At 39.0% G+C, this 26,976-nt stretch overlaps 1 protein-coding gene across 7 annotated transcripts in view; it reads right to left on the bottom strand.

Moving 5' to 3' along the window:
* cdkl5 (cyclin dependent kinase like 5) overlaps nucleotides 1-24,590 on the bottom strand; it is a 44,176-nt gene extending 19,586 nt beyond the window's left edge. For 3 of the 7 annotated variants that reach the window (XM_004543433.5, XM_012917019.4, XM_012917020.4), the window contains exons 1-9: nucleotides 24,080-24,590; nucleotides 20,989-21,358; nucleotides 16,279-16,313; nucleotides 5,032-5,077; nucleotides 4,817-4,953; nucleotides 4,310-4,430; nucleotides 3,969-4,028; nucleotides 2,977-3,067; nucleotides 480-582 (exon numbers count right to left, since the gene is read on the bottom strand). In XM_004543433.5, coding sequence (XP_004543490.2) covers nucleotides 480-582; nucleotides 2,977-3,067; nucleotides 3,969-4,028; nucleotides 4,310-4,430; nucleotides 4,817-4,953; nucleotides 5,032-5,077; nucleotides 16,279-16,313; nucleotides 20,989-21,025 — 630 coding nt within the window. In that variant the 5' untranslated portion in view covers nucleotides 21,026-21,358; nucleotides 24,080-24,590. Of the gene's footprint in view, nucleotides 1-479; nucleotides 583-2,976; nucleotides 3,068-3,968; nucleotides 4,029-4,309; nucleotides 4,431-4,816; nucleotides 4,954-5,031; nucleotides 5,078-16,278; nucleotides 16,314-20,988; nucleotides 21,359-24,055 lie in introns of all 7 variants that reach the window. The other 4 variants (XM_012917021.5, XM_076884167.1, XM_012917017.4 and 1 more) reach the window with 3 other exon arrangements.
* Between the last annotated feature and the right edge of the window lie 2,386 nt (nucleotides 24,591-26,976).

Here is a 26,976-nt window from a genome sequence, read left to right as displayed (position 1 = left end):
GTTGGACAAACTTGTGATTTGGGGATGAATAAAATTTAATTTGACTTGCTATTAAATTTCCAAAATTAGCACTCATCACCATCTCTGAGATCTCCCCCCGCTCGCTCTGTTGTCTCCCAGTTGCTTTATTTCCGACAACACAATTGAAATTTCTCTTGCCCAGGTGTGAAGTCCAAAAAAGCCCCTGTAACTGTGATTTTTACACGAGGACTCTCAGTAATTCTTCTTTTGTTTTATTATATCAGAGAAGAAACCAAAGTGGGCGTTCTGTCAGGTGCATAAGCGTCAAATATTATGAATGCCTGTTCCCTTTATAACAATCTGAAATAAATAGATAAAACCTGTCAGCCCACCTTAAACATCACACAGTAGGACTTTGAAATGTGAGGTTTTGATTTATTTACATCAAAAGCTATTTCTGTTTTTCAGTCAGCCTGTTTAATTAGCTATACGCTTCACCCTTGTTTCGGCTCACCAACCTGATCAATCTCGCTTTCCCCTGGAAACAAGGGCTGTCCATCACTCAGCTCCCCGAGGATACAACCCACCGACCACATGTCCACCGCCTTTCCATAAGGAGCCCTGAGACGGAGAAAAACAGACAAATATGTAATCATCAAATACAGCAAAAAGACCTCGTTAATTAGACGGTAGGGTGATAATAATGAGAGAGGAAATGAAAATGGCGAGGAAAAAGGGTAAAAACCAAGTCCCCGAATGAAGAGGATACGATTATGAGAGGGGTGACAGCGAGGCGGGGGTGATAGAATTCACGGAGGTGGTGCAATTAAAATAAAACGATCGATGTTGTGTTTCTGATGGAGAAGCTCATAAAGAAGATGGTCATTTCTGAGGGAACAGAGCTGAGAAGTCTGGTGAGAAATGGTGAGAGATCTGGCAGCAGAGAAGCAGAGGAGAGGTGGTGTTGGAGGGAGAGAGTATTTGAGTGGGCGGCATTCAAACGCTGTCTCAATAAATGTTCCAGGGCATTTACTAAATCAGGCTACAGAACCGAGGCTAGATGACGTTCAGCTGTCTCCAAGCTAGAATGGACATTAAATGCAGCAAAAGCACCAAAACAACATCGGCAAGAGAAGTCCACGAGGAAAGTGAAATTTGATCTGTGGGTATGGTGTGTGCATGGTGGCTCATGTCATAATGCAGCAGATAAATCACTGACTGTTTTTCCAGCCATCTGAATTAAAGAAATGAAATGAAATGAAAATTTTTACAGTGAAATTACATTAAAAAAAGGTTTGTTAGCTTAATTTCGTGCTCAAAAACACACAGAGATGCAGTTAGAGCTCACTAAGTGGGTGACAGTTATCATACAGGCAATAATCAGTCAACTTTTGTGTTTTGTCAACTTTTATTCAGCATAATGCAGTAATGTTTATTATATTTGCCCAAATGTAATAAAACCCAAATAAACACAATCCAGTTAGACTTACTGGGGATTTGGGAGTGTTTGTGTCATGTAAAAGTCCAGATATAGAGCATGTCGAATCATATTTAACTAGCTTTTACAGCTGAGGTCTCTTAGACTGAACGGAATGAATACATCGCTTTCAGTAGTGAACTAATTAAAAATGAAATTGGTTTGTCAATTTTCATTAAATTATAAAAGAATATAGGACGAATTAAAAAGATGAAATCGTGTTCAGTACGGTTTTTGAGCTGTTTGAGAGAAAGCCCGCTTTTTACAAGGAAACAAAAACAGCCTATTTGCAGACACAGTGAAAGCACAGACTTCATTTCTGAACATCCATTAATAGTTTTCTTTTAAGAGTAATTTTACAAGATTTTCATATTTATTGATTTGCCTGCTGCTTGGACAATAGATTCACTCTAAAAGGAAAAAAATCTATAGTTCCAGTGTCTTTTACACATACTCATCAGCCACTTTGTTAGGAAAAAAAATTATTCAACTGCTTGTTAATGTAAATATCTAATCAGCCAATCGCATGGCAGAAACTCAATGCAATTATGCACGTCGACATGGTCAAGGCGAGCTGCAGAATTTCAAACTGAGCATCAGAATGGGGGAAAAATGTTTAAGGAACTGTTGATCTTCTGGGATTTTGCCACACAACCATCTCTGGGGTTTACAGAGTGGTCCAAAAATGCTGAGCAGCAGCTCTCTCACCAAAAACCCCTTGTTTATACCAGAGGAGAACGGCAAGGCTGCTTAGAGCTGATAGTAACTTAAATAACCACAAACAAGGTATGCAGAGGAACACCTCACAATATGCTGAATCTTGAAGAAGAAGACCACACTGGTTGTCATTCTTCTAAGAACAAGAAAATTAGGCTACAGTTCACATGAACTCACTAGAACAGAAGATTGATTTGTGACATTCAGATTGTAGTATTTTGGCATAAACATCATGAAAGCATGGATCCTTCCTACCTGTCAATGGTGTCGGGGATATTTTCTTGGTACATTTTATTTATACTGATGAATGCATGCTGGTACATATGCAATAAAATAAGTCTCACATTAGCCCAGACACTTTGTCTATTTTTACTGGCCTCCTGTTTAAACAGATTAAAATCGTGTTCATTTCTTCTTCTTCGTGTTATTCCAGAAAATGCAGCTGGACATTTTTGGGATCTTTGGAAAGTTTGGCCTCAGTTTGTAATGAGATGAGATCTCTATTTAAAGCTGCTTTGATATAATAAGATTTCTGCTATAACTTGCATTTATTCGTGTCAGGCTGTAGGCACGAGCGGATACATTAAACATATAATGCAAAAATGAATGAGTATTAGCTGAGAAAATGAGACCAGTACTGTGTTATTTTGTTTAAGGTACGGTGGTATCACAAGAGAAAAGCTGATACCCTCTGTGGAAAAACACAGAAACATATCTTGTGCTGTGTGCTCTTTCCTTCGCTTCATGTTTCTCACTTCAGCTCCTGCATATATACATGTATGCACAGACATGCACACGCAGATGCACACACAGGAACTCACCCCAGCAGCAGCTCAGGTGAGCGGTACCACCTTGTGGCGACATACTCAGTGTAGTTGGCATCTGTTCCTTCAGACAGGTTACGAGCAAAACCTGAGCCAGAGTAACAGATATTCAATAAATCACGTACACCTGATTCTGTATGATACACAGCCATCACGTTGAAGTGTGATAATATACAATTTAGACTCTTTCAAAGATCAATTAAAAACAAAAAAAGGACTCTCAGTGTTCAAGTAATTTGGACAGCTTAGTAACAACACGGTCTTCCCATGTGATCAAACTAATTAGTTATGTCACTGCAGGCAGTTGGAGACTGTGCTTTGGAAAAGTGTCGTACAGAGAGTCCATTTTAATCATAAAAAAGTCACAATAAACAGAACGCCAGCTCCAACAGTGAATAACAAACAAATCTCACCCCAGCTGACTAAATAGCATTGCATTAGCCAATTATGCAACGCTAACTAACCATGTGACCCTGCTGATACTGACGCTAATGTAAAACACACACCTGGAAAACAGTAAAATGGCAAAGACGTGTCATATCAATGCACTTTATTAGTGTTTTACAGAGAAAATAGGTGCTTCACTAATTGGACTTCTTTGGCGGATTAATTGTGTTAAAACCCAGCAGGCTGCACTTTGAAATGCTGCTTGGCTGCTTCCCAAATGGCAGAATTGATCCTTCTGATATACAACTTACAAGGTGACAAATTAAAGGTGGGATTTTTCACACCGAACTAAGCCCAAAAAACCAAAATGGGCACAATGCAATCACAGACATAACTGCAAAAACTCAAATAATCACAATCAATCGGCAGCTGAAAGCGATTTACTGTGTTAAAGAGTTTGCTTGATTTTAAAAGCAGTTATCATCACTCGAGCAGCGAAATGTGCATGGTCTGGGAGTTTTTACTGCCTTGCACACAGACTCTAAATCCTTACAGCACCGTGACACATGGCTGGCTGCTGTAAAAAACCGAAGAAGACTCACCAAAGTCACAAAGTTTGAGAACATCCTCAGAGCTGATAAGGAGGTTCTCTGGTTTAATATCTGGAAGAAAAACGAGGCATTAACAATATGCTTCAAATGCTGTCCTACTACATGAATACGTAACATGAATACAAGACAACAATATACATTTTTTACAGCTTCAGTTTCCCTCCTATGACAGTACTTTGTCTTAGCAAACTATTCTTGATGTGTGGAAAGGCTCAACCAACATGCTCATGTACACCACATAATTTGAACTGAATTCCTCCTTTTTGAATCATTATTGAATCACAAAAGTGTGATTTCCAGATGTGACATTAGACCGGGTGACACTTCCTCACCTCTGTGCACAATCTCATTCTTGTGACACCAGTTGATGGCTTTGATGAGCTGGTAAATATAGCTGCGGACTTTGTCAGGTGGAGCACCGTTGGGCATTTCCTCTAGTAGCTCCAGCATATTCTGCAAGGTGCAAGAAATTCCCTGTTAGAAAGTGTGCTCTAAAAATATTAATGGTGTTAACCTTTAATTTCTTTTTTGTTTCTTTTTTTTATTTTAGCCCTGACAGGGGGTGAGAGGGGACACCATGCTAAATCACTAGAGTACAGCATGAAAATAAAACCTGTCATAAAATAAACACTTGGCCGGGTACCCTGGCAACACAGTGGGGAATACCATTACTCACCAACAGCATAGTTCATATGTTGCCATGGCGACACTTTTTAATGCTTAAGTGAGCAGTCTCAAAATCCTGAAACTTAGAAGTAGGCTAGGAATCTAGATACGGCAGAGCAGAGAGGAGGAACGTGTGCGAAGTCAAATGATAACGACGCAGTCGCTGAACTGACCCTCTCAACATATTCGAAGACGAGGTAGAGCTTCCCCCGCCTCCGAAAAGCCTCCTTCAATTCGACGATGTTGTCCTGCTTCAGTGTCCGAAGCATCTTCAGCTCCCGAAGAGTGGTCTCTTTGACCTCCTCATTTTCTGTTCGGAAATTAAAGCAGCAGAAATTAGACAGCAGCTCCTCTCTTCTCTCCTAACTTCCTGGCTCACTCCACTCACCTTCACTGTCTTTGAACTTCTTAATCGCCACCAGCTCATTGGTTTCCTGTGAAGACATGAGGATAAAAGTCAAATCAAGCCACTTACCAAGACAAAGACAAACACCTCAACAACCAGACCTATACGACACAAGACCATTAAGATCAAAGAAGAAGTAAGAAATAGAAAGTATCTGCAGAACAACAACGACAAAAAAAGGTAAAAAGAAAGAGAGAGGACATTTAAATTCCACTCCTGCCCACTCCTAACATTAAGAAGGAAAAGTTGCCGTGGCAGTGCCAAAACAAGAGCGATGCTGGTGCTCTCATTTCAGTTATTTTACTCAGGGCTATCTCTCTCACACACATATGCACACAAGTCCGCACATACACACGGACAGACAAAACAGCACTTCTTTGGCATAGCTAAAACGCTCTTAGGCCTCCTTCAGCTTCTTGCAGGTTGCTTGATTGACCTTGCTGAATTTTTACAACACAAGCGCAGATTTTTGCTGCTGCTAGACTGCCATGGCCCAGCAGAAGCACACTTTAAAAAGCCTCTTAGCAACTACTGCAAAAGGATGGACCCTCAGTCTATACCATAGGAACTTGACTCTGTACTGTATGGACTGGAGCATGCTATTGGATGGAAAATGCATGATTTTTCAGAGGTAAACGCAGTGATTTACATGTGTGCCAGCTTGTTTGATGCTAGGTGATTACATTTCCCCTACATACAATAATATTGCAGTCATATAATGCAACAGCCTGACTTTTTTCACTGAAAATCAAACACCAGGCCTACTTTGTTGAAAGAAAGTAGCAATTTTAGGACTAAGTGGAATCTCCATGACTCTAGCACAGTCCTTCTCGCTGCATGCATTAATTGTTTTATTTAGCGTCTGTGTTGAAGCTAAAGCTACTAGTGATACAGTGTCTCTCAACATGTGTTACCTCATATAAAATGATACAAAGCAAATGTTGTGCATGTCACAACATAAAGCAAAAAGTCTTGTTGCAGTCAACATGACATTGTTTGTCTATTTGGTGTTGATGCTATACCCAGAGGCTCTACGAGAATTACAACATACTGGGCAGTGTCCTTGGCCGCTCTTGTGTCCCGCTATTGTTCTTTTGTTTTCTGTGGAATAGGCAACAGAATCGGCCTCAGTGTGGGGAAAAGCCAGCGTGATGATGAGCTACGCGTCATTTGTAGTGCTTTTGCTCACACAAACAAATCGTTTGACTGCCTGTGCGTTTTTTCAGTACAAAGTTGTCTGTTTAGAGATTTTTACATGAGAGGCAAATGAAATGAAACAACAAGGATTTACAGCTCTGACAGCACTTAATCCTCAGAGTAAAGTTAGAGATTTTAGCCAAGGGGGGAAAAATCTGAAGAGCAAACTGGGAGCTTTACAGTGTTTACTAGACAGACAAAAACACACACACCAGCAGCCATGCACCATATGGGACATTTCGAGCTCTGTGGTAGCAATATCTAAAGCGCTGATGATACTTGTGCTCATGTGTGGGCTCTTTGACCTGCACTGATTTACCTTTGAAACCACAGATATGTCAGCACACTCCAAAATAGCCTCACCTTTGCTAATTTGCTGCTGCTGATTTAAACAAGTCACACAAAGTACATAAAAAAGCAAAGCTTAAATGCCCCCCTGACCCAAGAGGTACAACCTATGGATCAGCAGAAGGTCATGCTGACCAAGAAGCAGCCGATAGCTCAGTGCTTTAACGTCAAAAGAAGGAAGCAGTTAGTGAGCTGAGGATCCCGAGGAGACAACTCAAAAGGAACAATACCGAGCAGTAGTCGAGACTAGCCAGACTCAAGACAGTTGTACAACATCTGGGGCTCATTAACAAAATCCTATCTGACGATGTTAACACCGCCATAGTTACTATCTCCACTGCCAGCAGCCCATGGATAAGTACAAAATTTCCGTAACTGAGGCTCTCAAAACTGCCAAACAGAGTCTCACACCTCTGGCTACTAGTCTGAAGAGATAAAGCAGAGAAGCAGAGTTCAAAAGAACAAACGGCCTGCTCTCCAAAGACCCTTTCACCGATAGAGTCAGAGACTCTAAGACCAGGCAGACCAACCTGAGCACTGCCTGGACTGACTGCAAGAAAGCCTGTGCCTTACATGGACTACGGGAGTGTTTGGTGCTATAAAAGATTAATGGTGTACTAATAGCCTTCATAAGGTACTGAATGAATCTCTGGAAGACAACAACTCCATGCTAACTGCACAAGTCACCATCAAAGTTCAGATTACATCAAGGTGATACACTGTTCCTGCTGCTGTGCTGTACAGGCCTCAACACCCTCAGCCAGCTCATCACAGCAAGTGGTTATAGAAACACATTCAGGAGTTGAATGACCATCTGCCACCTCCTGTACATGGATGGCATCAAGCTGTATGCCAGGAGCAAGTGAGACATTGACTCACTGATATATCTCATCAGGATCTACAGCAAGGACATCAGGATGTCATTTGGACTGAATAAGTGTTGCTGTAAGGATGGCAAAGAGAGGGAAGATGATCCAGACTGTCTAAATTTTGATTCACCTTCAAAATCAGACTCTAAGCAAAGTGTGTCCTTCATAATAAAAGCTTGCAAACAACAAATATTGCAGCCAATTGCTGGGGCTCATAAATGATGCTGGCTCTTCTGTATATAATGAGCTATTCAATTCTTTTTTTTCTTTTATATAGCACCAAATCACAACAACAGTTGGCTCAAGGTACTTCATTTTGTGATGTAAACTCGCTACAGTAATGCATGAATATAATGGACTATTGTGTGGATGCCATAGTGGTTTAAGCAGGATATGTTTAAAAAATTTGGCCTTTCAAAATAAGACCTACTCAATAACCAAATTCCATTTTAATACGCTTCTTTCCTGTCTCCTTCACACTTGGACATGGGAGAGACAAATGTCTACACTTTGTCTCTCATTTCTAAAAAGACTAGCTAAATAGTACTAGACTGTCAAAATAAAAGCTTGCAAATAGTAAAGCTTCTTTTCAGGGCTGAAAAGGATAGTGGGTTTTATTCTTTCAATTATGACTACTACTGTAAAAACAGGATGCCTGCAAAAGCTTTAGACTTTCAGAATAAAATTCCTTTCATATTCTAAAGACCATTCCACACCTGTTTCTTTTTATCCACGGTTATTTATTCATTCATTTATTTATTTATGTTTGGCTACCTAAATCTTGACCTTAAAATGTCTTACAGCTTCCCCAAAGCTATTATTTGGTTAGCTCTTACTTGTGGTGACATCTTCATGGCCAGCTGGTGCATTGGGACACTCAAAATTTCCTGAGAAATGTACGTCTTTTTGTTTTCTAGTTTTTTCTTTTTCTTACAATTATTATTATGCTTTCAAATTGCTTTGGATTGAAAAGTGAAATTAACACATCAGGTTTTGATCACAAAGATTTTAAACGGAGAAATTCAAGTAAAACCTGCGTGAGAATCTATAACCAGTAAATGAATGGGACTGTAATGTGACAAACCACTTAAACAAGTAATCAATTATCAAAGAGTCACTGATGAATTTTCTGCTGGTCGCCTACCAGTAATTAATTAACAAGTCCTCTCAGCCCTCCAGCACTGCACTGAGATCCTGTATAGGCACCAGGAAACACTGGCTGTGTAGGTTGTGCTATTGTCACTCCAAAAACACAAATTCAAGATAACACAAGCTTCTATGCACACACCCACATACGCTAATAAAAACACTTGCATAAAGTGACGGAACATTGCACAAACGCTGGCGCACGTTCACTAGACTAATTATATGTGCCATCAAATGCATACTGTGAGGTGAAGCATATATAATTTACAAATGAACATACATTTAAAATGCATTTAATTCCTTCCTTGTACAGTTCCTGTGTCACCGGGTAAGGTTTTAGCCCAGCACATACAGCCTGCAGGCATGATTCTCTTAACTACACGCAGGTCTGCTGAAGACTCCTAACAGGGTGACCCATTTACCATCAGCGTAGTCTCCCTGTTCGATACATCCCTCTGCGTCTCCTTCTCTCCATCGTGCACGCACACACATTCACACATTGCTTCTCTGTCTCTCTCCCTCAGCTACCCTTTTCTCTTTTGCCCTGCTTCCAGCTGAGAAAAGTAAAAATAACTGCTCTCTTGCAGCAAAGCTAAAAAGCTTTTATTGCAATGGTCTGAATCTTTGGCTCCAAGTGTGTGTGAAAATGAATCCCTACACTGTCATATAAATGAGAAACATGTCACATGTCACTTCTTAGTAACCCAGAGGAAGGGAAGCAATACCCAGTTTAACATACCCACACTTTGACAGCTGGTATTTAATTTCTTATGAAATGGAGATTTGCTGAAAACAACAAATCTGTGGTCCAGAGAAAGAAAAAAAAAGTCTGTGACAGAAAAATACTGAATTTTAAAGATATGCTATGTTATTAGCTGTTTCATTTGTGCTATGCAAGCATGGAAATATTAACTGTTCTTGTGCCAGAGTGGACTTTGTGACACACACACACACACACACACACACACACACACACACACACACACACACACACACACACACACACACACACCACAGTGTAAAGAAAGGTCATCTTTTAAAATCATGGCTATAATAAATTAATATAAAGACTGAACATTGTCATAGCCTATGTAGGCAGGCATACTGTGAGGTGAGCTCTGTTACTGAACAAGCCTGCCAATGAGACTCGACAGCAGAACGAGTACGCTGATGGTAAAGCTAAAATATTAGCTAAGTTAGGTGGTATTTTCACCTCTGTGCATTAAGTTAGGGTCACCTTTACTGTTAAGCTCATATCTTGTTTTCTACCACCCAAAAAATGCATATAGAACGCTTGGAATTTAAAAGTCACTATTATCACTCACTAGTCCCTCAGATATTTTATGCACATCATATTTAATTAAAAGTTAATGACTCAGAATGGTTTTTATGGAGTAATCAATACAGTACAATAAACCTTGGAGAGTAATGGTTATGCTCTAGTGGTATTTTGCTCTCCTGCTCTGTCTCTCACTTTGTGTCTGACTAAAGTGCATACAATAATACAAACAGTACCAATAACCACTGGAAAGTAATTTACTGGTAAATGGTAAATGGACTGGTTCTTACTGTATGCAGTGCTTTTCTACTCTACTGAAGCACTCAAAGCACATTTATAAAACTCGCCTCATTCACCCAACCGCTTTTTTCTATACGTAAGTGCTTTCTTTCTAACATTCACACTCTGATGGATGCATCAGAGCAACTTGGGGTTAGTATCTTGCTCAAAAATATTTGGCATGCGGACTGAAGCAGTCACCTTCTGATTAGTAGATTACCTGCCTTACCTCTTTAGCTACAGCCACCAAAAAGATTTATTTTAATTTGACTGGGATTTACTATGCTTTGGCATTTCTCTGTGTCTCTTAGACATATTAGGATTCTGCCATAACGGGTAGACAAACATTTCTCTCACAAATGCAGGGTTTATCTTTAGAGCACAAAGACAGTACAAAGAGCCAAAAAACTTAAGCCTTCCTCCACAACAGGCCAATATGCTTAAGAGATGAGGCGCTGTCCAAATTTACATTCAGCTGCATCCTGCATGTTAATACATCTGGTTCCCAGATTTTTCTTCTAGCTTCTCTTTTATCTGTCCCTCTTTGAATTTCAACTTCCTGCCTAACCACTGTGTTCTACTTACAGTGTCATTTTGTTCATGTTCTCAGAATGCAAGTATATGCATATTCAGAATGTCACTCAATATGTATAATTTATGGCTTTTTTGAAAGTTTTATGAAGCACAGCAAAGTAAGGACGTCATAATGATAGGATATATTGGATGAAACATGCTCAGACTGTATGGTATGTAGTAAAATAGACTACAGGGAAAACACCAACCAATCCTGAGTACTCAATGCTAAGTCTGCCTTTAAACATTCAGTTATCAAAAACATTCAATTATCTGTCTGTTAAAAACAACCGAAACATTGAGGACAATTAAAAAAAAATAAAAAATCACAAAATAGCCACAAACCTATTCTGTGTGCACTGACAATATCAAAAAAATACAAATTATAGACACATAGAATCCAAACACATAAGGAGGTCAAGTAACTTTAAACTGTCACTAAACAGATGGCAATTTCAATGTTTCTGCACATCTAAGCGTAAAGTGTCTTTAAAAACAATGTGCAATTTAGCTTCTTTAATCTTTAAATTTGCTTTAGTGTTTATATTGAAGAAAGCCCCGAAAATTTATTTCAACAGGCACAGTGTGGAGCAATCTGTTTCACATGTAAACCACATCAGTGCTTATCAAAAAGGGCCCCCTTTGTTAGTTTCAGTGTAATTAAGCTCTTCGTTAAGGTCTATTTATTAATGAATGTCTGAATACAGGTGCTCATATTTGCTGTAATCTGCCATTAACCCCATTCCTCTCTGACCAAGCCAGGATACCAATGTGTGTGTGTGTGTGTGTGTGTGTTCAATTGTAACATGCTGATTCATCCACAGATGTTTTTATATTCCAAGATTGCTTCCAAGTTTATTGACTAATGTGCTTGAATAGCTGCATTGTTTGTAGCTGACAGCATTATTCCTGCTTTCTAAAACATCAGTGCTCCACTCAGCATACCGGCAGTCAACTTGCCTAAGACTGATTCAAAAGCCTGGAAAAGCCCTAAATAAGCCTGATCAATGAACACATAAAATACAAAAATCTGAAAAGACGAATGGAAAATACTTGACTATCAATCCAAACCACTGTGTCTGTATCGTACTTTCACATGGGCTGTCTGGTTATTGTACTGCACCATGTAAAAAGAGGTGAGATTTATTGGAGAAGACTATATTGTGAATTTAAAGGTTTAATAAATAAAAATCATAAATAAACAATCACACTAACTAAAACTAATTAAAACCACTGACTGAAAATCATGTTTTCTGAACATCAAGCTCATCACTTTAGACAAAGTTGGGTTAGACATTAGGTGCCATTTTTATAAATGAATAACTAGTGGTTGTGAACGAAGTACTACGTAACACAATTGTCATTCATAAGAAATTACCGTAATCATTTGAATTAACAGTAACAAAATTTGCTTTTACACTAAGTACTGCTTTATTTAAGAGGCAAATATTGAACTTTTTTCATTAACTACAGCTGCAGTCATACATTCACAGTCACCACATTCACCAAAAAAAGGAAAAAAAAGAAATTGAGTGCAGTTTGAATTTCTTTTGCATTTCCTCCACAAAGGGTTATAAGTATACATACAGGCTCACACATATATATGGATACACTCACATTAATATTTGGTTAAATATCCTTTAGCAAGTTGTAAGTCAAGCAGACGCTTTGGTAGCCATAAACTACCTTCAATAACGCTGCATATTTTGGCTGGATATTTGACCACTCTTCTTGGCACAGTTAGTTGGTTATATTCTAAAAATTCTCAGTAGAGCTGAGGTCAGGGCTTTGGGAAAGTCATTCCAGAAGCCTATGTTAACGTGAATGATTTATTAATTCCAGAACCCGTTTTGATGTGTTTGGGATCATTGTCCTCCTGTTGGAACATACAACTATGTCCAAGTTTTGTTGATTTGGGCTGAAGTTTAAAAATTTGGAGGTAGTCTGCCTTTATTATTCCATCCACTGTTCCCTCAAAGCATGATGCTACCACCACCATGCTTGATAGTTGCTATAGTCTTCTTAGGCCTGAGATACTCACCTTTACTCTTGTCACTGTGTCCAAAAATCTTAGTCTTTGTCTCGTGTGACCATAAAATTTTCTTCAGAAGGTATTTGGCTTGTCCATTTGAGCAGCTTCTTTCTTCGTTGGCTTTACAGTGGACAGCGACGCTGGTGTTTCAGCAGTTTCCAGTTCATAGCAGCCTTGAGACTCAGCAGTTCCTGGGTTGTTTTTGAACATCTGCACATTTCTTCTCATTGGAGGGTAAAAGTCTGGGTCCTTTTTCAGACCCTGGCGAAGTGTTGACACATCCAAATAAGTTGTACTTATGTAAACTGTTTGAACTGAATTTCTTGGACTCTGTTGTTGTTTAGAAATGACTCAGAAACCTATAGTTCAGCCTGTATGTATACTTTTGTCCTTCAGCCAATTAGAGAAAGTTTAAATTGTTTTTTAAAGTCATTAAGCATACAGCAACAACAATCATTCACCCTGGAAAAAAAACAATTTAAAGAAATCATTCAAATTTAAAAGTTACCATGACTTCTATGTCCATGTGTGTAAACTTCGGACAACAACTGTACGTTGACTTGAAAGCTATAGCTACATATTACTTTGCAAAAATGGACAGAATTTCATTAGAAGGGGGTTAATCTACACAACTACCTTCTGTAAGTTTAAGCACATTTAGCTGCTAATTATGATCACGTAGCAAAAAGCTTTGTTATTTCTGAAAGATGAAATAACAACCTACTTCCTACTAACTGAATTAATAAGGTATTAAATATGTCTTTGGTAAATTTGTTACATTTTTTTACCCTCAAAATTCACAGCATATAAGCAACATGCACAGGTAGCAGCGTGCTGTGCTGTCACTGTGACCTGCTCACGCTTCTTGACTATTAGGCTATACTTGTTCTTGGCGCTAATAGAAAACAACAGAAACAATGCTGAATGGATATGCATGATGCCAAACCACAGAACTACGTGGGGGCCTTTCAGATTTGACAATATAAAAACTCTAATAAAGATAACTGACTGCACACGTTTAACATGACCAGTAGAGATAAAAGGTGCTAACTGAATGAGTGTGTTAGCTTACAACTTATTTTGCAGATAACTTTCAACAGCGTAGCAGCAATCATCATGCAAGTTTACCTAATGTTACATTGTGTAGGATGGGTCCAATAAAATCTATCAGACAATATCCTCCTGAGGCATGTCGTATATTCCAGTGAATTGTGGCATTAATTAAAAAAATATACTGGCAACCACCAGTGCTACCCCCAAGCCTACGAGCAGACACCCCTATGGTATCACTTTCAAAATCCCATGTCGCCTTGTTCTTGAGTCATCACATTCACAAACTTAGGTGTGTATGTCGCCCACCTGACATGGCGACAAAATACCCAGTCACCCAGTTGCCCTCATATCCAACTGCACAACTCTTCTGTTTGGCCCACAAACCCATGCAGAGAGTCTAAACACATGATGGCAGTAAGAGAAAAAGGAGAGATTTGACGTGGTTGGGAAGGAAATGTTTCATTCCTAAAATTTATTCAAATATTACAAAACTGGCCCTTTGTATTTTGCCTCATTTCCTTTTGACTGGTTGGTATTCACATGCGAGCCTTATTAGAAGTCACACTGTGAAAATTTGTCCTTCAGCTGCAGGCGGTCTTTGGTTGCATGTGCACTAGTGTTTTGCAGAGCAGTTTTAATAAATTTGGACTAAAGTCCAAAATTTCAACAGTGTAAAAAAGGTCTTTGAGCTTTGTTTGAGAATTCCCAATCATTGCAAGTCAAAAAGACAAACAATGTAATGTAATCATTTTGATTTGGAAAGTTCTCACATGTTGAGAAAATTCATTTACTTTATAAACAGACTGCAGAGAAACAAGTAATAGGACCATATAACAGCTAAAGATAAGCTTGAAACCGCACCGTTATATTAAGTAAGACACAGCTGGATGAGTCACACCTTCAGCCCTTTCATTCATGCATACAAAGTACATTAATGGCTCACATTTAATAACTTTGTTTTAAGAGTCACCGCTAAAATCCAACGTGATCTAACAATGTCTGTCAGAGAACATTCAGACTCATGCTTACAGCGTGACACAGTGAGTAAGCACCAAGTAAGTGATTCATATGAGGGTGCACATGTGCAAGTGGTGACATTAAAGTTTCTAATCTACCTTTAAGGTGGCTGTAACCATTCTTTCACTCTAAAGGGATTCCCTGTCTATTCATCCATCCCATCATCCGATAAATAAACCACTTTCTCCACTATTTTTTAGGACATAAATGCAATACTAACGGTTCCATCTGCCTCAGCTTTACCTTGTGTTTTATAACAATTGGCAAATGATAATAACTTGCATGATAAACACTTGCTTGGCATTGCAAGTATAAGTACCCTAGCACAAATAGCCTCACAGCTTTGAGATGTGCTTTTGGTGAGGCTGCAAATGTTGGTGTGCATGAGGTAAATTTTGCCATCTGCCAATGAGCACAGTGGTCTGTAGCTCAAAATTTGTGACCACGCACATTGTCTGCAAAACAAATGGACCAACTGTGGGTGTGTTAGAAAAGCGAAATGAACTTTATTTCGTTTTGCATTATAATTGCTCGCTGGTCGATTTTGTGCAATAGCAGAATCTTCCAAACTAAGCCATCAATAAATGTTCTCTATGAAAACAGCAGATCTGTTCCTTATTAAATGAATTAGACCTGTAAGTCTAAGCTGTACTTATACAGCTTGTCTCCCTACTGTAAGCTACAGAAATATGGTTGTTAAAATACAGACCAGACGCTTTATATGGAAAAAAAAGTAGTGGTAATCTTTCAGCTGTTTTCAGTCCCATTGCCACAGATGTATAAAATCCAGCACATAGCCATGCAGTCTGGCTTTACAACCATTTGTGAAAGAATGATTTGTTCTACAGAGCTCACTGGTTGTAATTTCTTCCCTCCCTCAATTGTAAATGATAACATTGCAAAAGAGAAGTTTCTAAGAACCACTACAACTCAGCGACAAAGGGTCAGACCACTGGAGTTACAGAGCGGGGTCACTGAATGCTGAGATGCATAGTATGTAAAAGTTGCTAGTGCTCTACAGACATCCAAACCTTCTCCGGCATTAACATCTGCACAAAACTGGGAGCTGGGAGCTTCAGGGTATCCGTTTCCATTACTGAGCAGCTACTCTTGATAATGTGTAGGTGGCTCAGCACTTCTCTCTACATAGTATATCGACTTAGAGCCAAGCAAAGGATTTCCTCCATTACTGTATGCTTTTACAATGGGTTAAAACACGCTAGCTAACATTTCAGGGATGAAATAGGGATGAAACATCACTGTTGACATTGTAGTTTTCTGAGTATTTTAACCATCATACCAGTCACATTTGTTTCAGTCTTCATCACCGTACCATTCTTCTCAGTGAAAGTTTGCCACCATCCAAACACTTTACATCACAATAAAACAAACCAGGCATACTGTAAGACTCTGAGAAATCAGAAATACTATCTTACCTTATGCCTGCACTTGAGCACCACTCCATATGCTCCTGGACAACAAGAAATGGAGAGAAAGATGCAAACGCTCAATAAAAAAAGTGAGACTCAGATGTGGTGTTAAAGTTTTGACATCTTAATTATGCTTTGACCTCCAAACCTCAAACAAACAGGTTCATGAAAAAGAAGTACAGTAGGTGAGAACCACCAGAGAAACAGCCGTTAATAGGTGAGGCGGAGGCATGCATACTCGCTCTCCCACACACAACACACACTCACAGCTATACCTTTCACAAGTAACACACACACACACACACACACACACACACCGTGTCCCTGTTCCTGTCTTTACTAAGACAGATGATTGTGTCAGTTTAACAAGACTGGGATGATGGCTGATATTTCAGAAGTCGAGTCTCTGGCTCTGTCCTGCAAGGATGTCAGCTGGACTCGCATTTGCTGAAGTTTATGTTTTCCACGTCTTTCCAAATTGCTCTTTTTGCTGTTCAGATCACATATGCAACGTAATGGGTTAGGTAATGCTGCTTGTCTTTCTGCCAGAATCGGTCTGTTTTTGTGGCAATGGCCTGATTTCTGTGCAGAGTTTTAGAGATTTTTATAGCTTCAGTCTTACGGAGAATGATGCCCTTTTGCCTTGACACCATCTGTCACTTAGCTTGCTTTCGGAGTTACTTTCAGTGTTTATTTTTTTCTTGTTTTTCTTTTTTTTTGTGAAAGGAAATTAAAAACAACAACAATTAAAACCTATTTTTTTATAATGATATTTCTTATCATAAGATTTTTGATTCATTCAAATATTTATCTGTTTGCTATAGGGGCAGAAAGAGGTGCAGATATGAAGAGAAGCCTGTAGAAATATAGTTTGTCTTTACAGAAAAACTGTAGAAATGGTCTCTGTGGTAACATTTATGCAGTTCCAGAGTTTTACAAAGTTGATTTACTTACATGGTAAAACAAACATTTTATCAATACACATAAATTGCTGGCAATAAATGGCACAGACCTCTCACAAGCGTGTGCATGAGTTACATGATTATGGGAATTTCAAAAACCCACTTAAGTTGTTTCATAATTCCTTTCTTACTTTCTCCATGGACAACGATAGGTGAGTGGTGCTAGTTAGAGTATTTAATGTCCCAGCAGTATTACAAGTACACGTACAAATGTGTTTCTTTGATAAATCACAGGAACATGAATGTGTAAATAAGCAGTAAGGAGAGAATGGTGACTCCTAAATAACATTCTTAAACCCATTGTTCCTTCACTGGGCTGGTTTCAGTCATTATGCAAATGTACTGTTTATAAGATCGGGGAAACCTGCAGTTTCTCCCACAAAACGCTACGTCCAGATGAACAGAATCAACTTTTGGAGATTCTTAAGAAAGATCCTTACAACATTCAAACTCCCTGTTTAGCTAACTGCATTCTAAAAGGAAACACTTAAAAAATATTAGAAGCTAAAAATGCAGCAGCTGTTTATTCAGATCTTTTTTTTTTTAATTCTCTGTCACGTTTGAAAAACATGTAGCAACTGTGAAGGAGTTTTGTCTACAAAGAACAAAATGTTCTGAAGTTGCTTTACCTCTGATTCATGAGTATGACAAAAAATCTTCTTTATAGTTTTGCTGACTAAAGTTTACATACATTGTAGGGGTGCAACGATACACAAAATTCACGGTTCGGTTCGATACTTTGGTGTCACAGTTCGATATTTTTTCGATACAAAAAAAAATGTTCATGCCTTTTTAATTTGTCATTTATTAAAATTATAAATATATATTTTAACTCAAAAGTACAGTTTTTAAATTTAATGTTGCTGAAACAAAAAAGTAATAAAAAATAAATATATCTGATTGAGGAATCACTCATCTTTGGAAAAGAGAGTTTATTACAGAGAAATGGCTCTTTCCAAAATAAAAGCTATACTATCCGCTTCTTCTGGGCTATATTCTCAGCAGCATATTAAACATATCAGGTCCCCATAAGGAGAATCATGTGCTAACGGCGGTAAAGTTTGTAGCAGTGCTTGTTGTTTTTGTCTGCTTCCACTTGTCTTTGCACTAGGATGATGTCGGAGTAAATGTGCAGTCATATTCGTTGTGTTCCCACTAGTGCTGTCAGCGTTAATCTCGTTGAAATGACTTTAACTCCACAACACCGCAAATCTCCGTTAACGAGCTACTGTGGATCGCCCCGTGCATGGGGCTGGACGGCCAACACCTTAACAGCAAACTGTGCTAACACACTAGCTCCCAAAAATGTAATTGAGCATTGCGTGACACATCCGACATACTGTTTTACTTTAGTCCATGACACGCTTACCTTCAGGGTCATACGTCACATGAAAACCAAAATAGTTCCAAACGCCAGATCTAAATGAAGGTGGGGGAGGTTCAATTTGCCATTTTGCAAGGAGAGCTTAACTTCTGTCTCGCTAGCTTGCCCTGCGCTCAGTGAATCTGCGTTCGACTACTCCGCCTAGGCTGCATTGTCGAGCGCTCAACACAGACAGCATCGTCAGAAGGAAAGTTGATAAAATAAATTAAAAATTTTGTATTGTTCGATACATATGCTTACCGAACCGAAAGCACTGTATCGAACGTTCAATATCGACACGAGTACCATCGCACCCCTAATACATTGGTATTAGGATGTATTTAGAGAAAAAAAGACACAATTTCACTGGAAGAAAAAGATGAAACAATTTTTAGTGATAGCATACATTTAAAATACAGCAAACCCATCTGTGTCAACGCTGAAGAAAAATGGCAATACAATAAAAAAGCGAGTTGGCAGAGACAACAGTTAACTTTAATATATGCCGCCAGGGTTACACTGTATATATAAAACATACTCTGTGTAAAGTATGAAAAATGTGTACACACAGAGCTTTTAACATGAGAAAAACAAACAGAAAACTGTATGAAAACTGTTATTGCGGTTCGTTGTGTACATAACTTTTTAATAGATGTAGTAACGAGTGCTGGTGTAGATCACAGTTTGCGAGAATTACCAACAGCAGAATAAACACTTGGCTACTCTGTCTTCTCACATTACAGTAAGGCAGGAATACATGTCGATCCAGCTCAGTCAAATCAGCTGCAAATCACGCTGCTGGCTACAAGAAGCAGAAGCTACACGGATTGCTAATTAAAGGGCGTTTGTGTGGCTCACTTAAGAGTCACTCACAGCTAAAAGTGCAATTTTATTTATTTTATTTATATAAACCTTAAAGAAAAGTACGATTAGGAATAAAAATAGCAGAATCAAGGATGAGCTTTTCCGAAAAACCAAGACTAATTTATGCTGTTGAAAATTTCACAAAGTTGATTTGCAAGAATTACTTACATGCATATTCAACATTTCAGCAATACTCATATGGTGCTGAAAAATGTGTGGTTTCTACGATTTCTTAATAAGGCATTTTACATCCTCCAAGCTAAACACTTCCAACCAAAACCATATACAGTGCTTTTCTCATCTATAAACAGGATGTCTTTGTCAGACAGGCACTGCTAATTTTATCCTAAGCAGTAAAACAAGTGATTATATTAAATCATCTCATACTAACCAAGAACAAAGTAAGGCTAGAGTAGCATTGAAAGTTAGAACTACCTGTACATGGCAAATTCAGCGTTTTATAGATTGAAGCAATATTAGTTTCATCAGCACTACAAATCAGTTCTTGCTCTTGAGTTTGGAGTGTCTTTTAATTCAATAAGTAATTTTAATTGAAACTAGATTTTCTAAGCAGTGCTTATCAAACTCAGCACTTCTTTCTGGCCAGGAAGGCGCTGATCCTACCCTTTGAACTAAAGGCTTTAGGCATGGGAACCCATTGGCTATCATCTGATAACATTTTGGGGCTTCCGGAGTAGCCAGACTTCCTATCCCACATGAAAGTTATCATTTAGCAATGCAGACAAATTCAAAGAAAAAATCTAATTGAATAAAAATGTGCAATTCTTTGGACTGGCTGTTTACCTGTATGCAAACAACACCTTCTTAAACATGTTTGGTCTAAACAAAAATCTTGTCCCCGTGCCTGCAGATTCTGCATATTCATACTCATATTTTTGTTTGCTGCACCAAGACCAAGAAGGGTTGGACTGCACTGATGATGATGATAATCACACAGAATAGAAGCAACTGAACGTGATTAAGGAATAAAAACAGAGACTGTTAGAGAAGATAAACTGAGCAGCAGAGGGGTGAGCATGCTTGACTGTTAACATACTGATTAAATTAGTGCTGTGGAAAGGATCCAAACAACAGGTATATGCAGGGGATGTTTTCAATTTGCAAAACGGGAAAGAGCGAGGCTTCATAGTAAAACCTTTAAAGGCATTCTTATCAAACAGGCATACATGCAAACAAAAAAACCCAAAACAATTTTGTTTTAAGATAAATATGGCGACCTAATGACCAAAGCTATTATTATAACGAATTAGACATTACTCCATGGGAGACTTCACCACACTCTGAGGCTCATGCGCCCCTTTAAAATCTGCCTGTGCTCAAAAATGCTAAAGTAGGATATATACTCTCTGTCAACAGCTATGTGTGTAGGTTTCAGCTGTGCAGTGTAAGACACCTGAATCCCATTAAAATGTACACTGGTTATGACCCCAGTGTTACCAGCAACAGTACATAAAGTCTTCAAGTTTTAAAGCATGCAGTGAAATCTGCCGTGTAAAATCCACCCACCTTCGCCCACAATGCCAAGGACTTCAAACTTATTCATTACATCACCGAGAGTGAGGGCTCCTCCAGCGGGTGAAATGAGCTGCTCGGGTTTTTAGCGAGGAGACTCCTGCTTTGACCAGCCGGTGGAGTGAACTGTGGACTCCAGGAGGAACATTGCAAGCGTCTGACCACAGCCCATCTTCACTCCCTTTACACCATAGCTTCTCTCTTTCCCTCTCTCTGCCTCTTTTCTGGACTTTTTAAAAATATCTCTTATTATTGTAATTATTAGGTATCTGAGTCGAGTGTATTCAGATGTCCTTTGCGCTCCCTTTATTCCATGTGCTGATGTCCTTCTTCTACTTCCATCCAACACTACATGCCGGCAAACCTGGAAGACCAGAGACAAAAACAAAGATGCAATTAAATATGTTGTCAAAGGGTCTCTCTGAAGGTCCAAATATCCCATCATTCCTTGCACAGGGAGTTGCATGCTCTTAGTCTTCCTGACACAGACAGTGAATAAGTAGGACATGTAGATATACAGAAAGACAATATTTCCTTGAGGACATGTTTAAATAACTCATGGCTTAAGCATGACTTCCACACAGATCCCATCTATTCTAATTAGCTATACATCAACATGGAGGATGCTGCAGGAAGCATGTCAACAACATAGGTGCTCAGAAGATCCTCAGAAGAGGATTCTTCTGAGTGATCCCCTACCCTTTTCTCTACCGTCCCTACAAAAAAAGGGATTTTTGCTATTTAATAAAGTTATTGACAGCCATTGGATGGAGTGCTTTAATATCCATGGTGCGAGGAGAATGAATCCTCTTTAATTTGCCTACAGCACTCGGCAACCATCAGCAGGTCAAAGTTTCCACTTATCCGATAAAACATCTCCGCACTTACTAAATGGGTTGGCACAATTTTGGTAACAAACAGTGATGCATGATATAGCCCACAGATTTCGGCCTGACTTTCCCTCTGGAGACGCCAGCTGAGTGATGTTTGTGGTTTTCAGTGAAAGGTCTCTACTTGATTAACCATCACATTCTGTGTCGTCATTCGTGTTTCCTGTCGTCAACTCCAAAAAAATTTGTCAAGTACTTTATGTAATCCCAGAAAGCTGATTGTGTTCATCATCTTGGTGGGAGAAATGTTTCGTCACTCATCCAATTGAGTGATAGTGACTGAAGAAGTCACTTGGATGAGTGATTAAACGTTTCTCCCACTGTAAACACGACATCCAGGTGAACACGATCAAGCTTTCTGGGATTTCCTTACCTGGATGCATGCATCAAGATATTTTACATAACACCTAAATATTGCAAAACTATTAACAGTTTTTGTGTTTGGGCTAACAAGGAAGTGTTAACAAGGTAAACTGGATGTTGAACACAGTAAAAATGACACATTCTTGGTATTAGCAAGTTAACCCTCTGAGGTCTAAGTCATCACAACTCAAACAAGCAAAAATAATATGTAATTATGGTTTTTAATGAGTTGTTCTCCCAGTTTTAGCAATCACAGAACAAAGAAAATAATCATTCTAAATGACAAACATCAAAATCTACTCTCATTAGTTCCTCAAATAGGTCTGCTTTGTCTTTCTCCAAACTATAGCATTAGGGTAAGAATTGGGTCATCATTACAACCTACACCTCAGCAATACCCTCTCAGGTGTGGCGTCAGACTTGAACTTAGCTCCGAGCACTCGATCACACAGCGTGACAACACCCAGATCATCTGTAGAATTATTGGGTGAAATTCAATCAAGGAAAGCGGATGTGTAAATTCACGTCTGCGTCAGGAGGATTTAGAACAGTCCCGGTGACCTCTTGGGTTTTAAGCTAAAGGATCATTAGGTCAAAAACAGTTGTTTTACTTTCCAAAACCACTCTCACATCAGCAACAGTTACACTTTGTGAAGTGACCGCTGTCTCTGCAGAACTCTGAATCTGTCAAGCCGAGATGGTTGATGTAAAGATTTAACATTCTCCCTCTTTGCTTATAGTTACCCCTCAATCTTTCTGTGAGGTTATTATACATCTATGTACAAGTAATATTGTTATTATTTTGTTTAAGCAAAGCAAAGAAAAAAAAGCCCCAGAACAATTACATCTAAAGGCAGACTGTCTCTTGTCACACATCCAAAAACTGACCACGAATATTAAATGCCTCTTTTGTAATGTGAATGCTGCTGGACAGGAACCATCAAAGCTTCTCACGGTATCAGTCCAACTTCATTTGTATAACACTTGATTTATTCAGCAGTGCAAAAAAACACTTTAATGTTGACTTGGCTCATGTGCCTGTGTGGGCGTTTTCCTATGCAGTGTACGCTCCACACAGCTAAGTCTTTCCAGGGGAAGAGATAAGGTGGACGTTAAGGCCACCCATGGCTTGTCATTTAAGGACAGTGGGTAGTGAATTAATTCGTAGTGCACATTTTAATAGGTATACGCCAGCGACAAGAGTGATCTATGAGACATTAGAGCTCATACTTTAGGGAGGAAATAAAATGGATACAGCATGCATTCGGTTTATTGATAAGCTGCTTCCTCTCCTTGCAAAACGAAATGGAAACAAGGTGAAAACATCACCGTGAAGGTCCAGAAAATACTGAATGAATATAGAATGGACGGCAACACGACACTGCAACTGAGGCTCGTTGGAGTCTGCATGCAAAGAAACCTCGGCAATAAGTGAGTTTGGGAGTGTAAATTTAATAGGCAGGTGCGTGCGTCCGCGTGCACGAGACTATGTGTGTTTGCGTGAGGTGAGAGAGGGGGTGGGGGGAGGATAGTAATGCTGCTCTCTCTGCACCGAAACTGCGTCTCTTTCGTCGCTGCGTTGCAGAGCGCACCACCATTCCATCGCTGTCCACGCGATTCTCAGCCTACACAGCAACCAGTGCATACATTATAACGGTCCACGTTCACGACAATGTTGCACAACAACATCCACAATTCAAGAAGAAAAAAAGCCTTCACTCATGAACCCGTGGTAAGACATCATTCCCAACACATACCAAAAATGAAATCAAATCAAATCCGACGAGATAACGAGTAAAAAACCTCACCGTTTAAACCACGCGAAGGTTTACCTGCAGATGCGATGTGACGCCTGTACGAGGTGAGAAAGCTCAATCTGTGAAGCACGGAGCATCATGCCCATGAAAATGATGATGTGGGAAGACGAAGAAACATCATGTGGAGCGACAGGAGATGGAGGAGGGGGGAAACCCGGGCCTGTGCGTCGTGACACGATCAAATGTCCTACTCACTCAGTCTTTGGACGGACGGTAGACCGAATCCGCAGGCATAACGCCGATGACGGGGTGTCAATGTACCGTCAACAGTTCTTCAGAGGCTCCGCGTTCATAGCCTCAGCATCAGCTGGTTATAGCAGCAAAATCGTCATTCCTCTGAGCGACGCTGCGCACAGCCAATAGAAACACGGACGTCTGCGCGTTCCAGCAGTGGTTTAAGATCCACAGCGAGTCGAGATAAAATAAAACTTTGGGATGGAAATGCAGTCCAGCGCACTGTTTGTTGAGCGTTTGATAAGCCCGGTGATCGTCTCCTTCCAGCAGCACGCAGATTTTTACACTGTTAATTACTGCTGCTGCCTCCCTCCCCTCCCCTTTGGTCAACCCATGTTGTGTCACTGATTAAAAATCTTCCTGCAGCTCCTCTCCACTCGCTCTCACCTACACCTCCCCTCCACCAATGCACTAATTGGCGAAATCGGTGTGAATCCACTGGACTCACGGACACTGCATCGACCGGCTTCGTAATGAGAGCAGGTGTTAGAAAGATGGTGCACATTAAATGCTGCATTATTTTGTTTGTGTGTGACCCCCCCCCCCCCCCCCCCCCCCCCCCCCACACACACACACACACCTCCTTCTGGTCTCGGTTTGACCTTCTCGAGTTCATTTTGGCAGGTGTGATTTATCTTTTCTGAGGAAATGTGGTTAACGTGTTCATAAGATAAATGTTTTTTTCAGTTTCCGTCCAGTAGCCATTAGGAGAATAGTTTATGGAGAAAGAGGAATGCCATTAAGGCGTGTATTTATGTAAACTGTAGCAAATATCAGCAAATATAGGCTAAATGTACCTTAAAAAATTACTTACCTTTTTGTCTGAGCAACATTTGTTATACTAAAAGTTAATGACTTACAAACCCCAGTTGTCCTTTTTCAGACTGAGAGCTCTACCTGTGCCTGTATTGGATCATTTTGTCTGCCAGTGCATCACAGTGTGTGGGGTGATTGTTTATTAAAATCTAAACCTATTAAAGTAATTCCCAATGCAACAAGATACCACAATAATTATAGCACGAGGCTTGAGATTATTTCTAAATTTATGTAAAAGAAAAAGATATTACAATAAACTATTAAACTAAAACAAACAAACAAACAGGTTTCTCTGTACTGTTATGTCTATACTAAATCTGAATACATAATAGCATCCAGATAAATGGCCAGCTCATTTCTTTTGCTACACAAAGAAGTAAAAGTGCAAACATGAAATCAATTTTAAATGCCAGCCCTGCAGTTTGCTGCAGCAGCACCGTATATGTTGGTTTAACACATTACATTGTTTTAGCACATTATGACTGGATTAGTAACCCCAGTCATTAACATGGGCTTTATTACTGTGGAGAAAGATGACATTTGAATTACTTTGTTGCTTGATATGTGACAAAGTGTCAGTTTCAAACAGTACAGTTTTATAAATGTTTTAATGGACAGTAGCCAACTGACTATTATGTTACATGTTGTGTGGTGTCATTTGGTTGGTGAATGTGCATAACCATTTTACAAAGGAAAAAAAAAACACTTTGCCACTTGGATTTCATACCACAATTACTATGAGAGAGAAAAGTAATTACTGTTCATATACTGAGATTTGAAAGAGTTTGCTTTCTGCCACAGTGTCACAACTGGAAGAGGATCTTCACTTATAAACTACTGCCATGTGACAATATTTCTAGACTATTATGTAGCTATCTTTTAAATCTGTAGCTGTGTTACATAACTAATGCATTTAACTGAAATACTGTACACAAAACATACTTGAGGAACCTTAGTTGAGTATTTCTGTTACTCTATACTACTTTGGATGTTTATTCCATTACATTTCAGGTAGAAACAGTTCATTCATTACTCCTATATAGTATGGTGCTGTTATAGTCACTGAATAAATAAATGGAGAAAGAAAAAAAAAGGGGGGGAAATATACTAGAATTAACCCAAAAGGCGTTTTTATACCCATGAAATTAAAAAAAGCAAAACAAAAAAGTGACAAATGTTCAATTAGCATTATTAGAAATACTTTTTACACAAATAAATACAACATACAAAATGTTACCTAATTATATTGGTTACAATCAATTAAAATGCAATTTTAGAAAACTGAACTGTTTGAAACAGACACGTTGTTACAACTGAAGTAACAAAGCAAACAAAATGAACTCCTTCTCAACCAGCCATGATTATATCAGCTTTGATAATATACCACAAATCACATCATTGTCATTTGCTGATTTTACTATTTAAAATGCATGATTTTCGCGAAAGCGCATTTATAGTTTTACATTAATAAATTATTCAAAATTCAAAATTGTAAATTTTGAATGTAACTGCTCTGTTGTTACTGTAACACAGATTACGTGTCTGTTTTTTCAGCTAATTTAATTTATTGATTAAAAATATTTTTTAATTATTAACACAGCTTACCTTCCGTCACTTACATTTCATGTCATCTCTATTCTCATCACCCCCTGTGTGATAATTAGCATGCCACAATAACAAAAATACACATAAAGAAAAAGATTTTCGTTTCCACGTGACATGCTGTTTAATATAAATACCCAACATGAATCAATACTTACTTAATACAAGGCCTAATTAATATTTCCCCTGCTCTAACCTGGTTATTTTTTTAACAAGAAGGGAAAAAAAAGAAAAAATGAATTACAGCACTGCGCGGTGGA

Source organism: Maylandia zebra, linkage group LG1, assembly GCF_041146795.1.
Source record: "Maylandia zebra isolate NMK-2024a linkage group LG1, Mzebra_GT3a, whole genome shotgun sequence".
Lineage (NCBI taxonomy): Eukaryota > Metazoa > Chordata > Actinopteri > Cichliformes > Cichlidae > Maylandia > Maylandia zebra.
The sequence above is the reverse complement of the archived record's forward strand: the minus strand, read 5'-3'. Positions and strand labels throughout refer to the sequence as shown.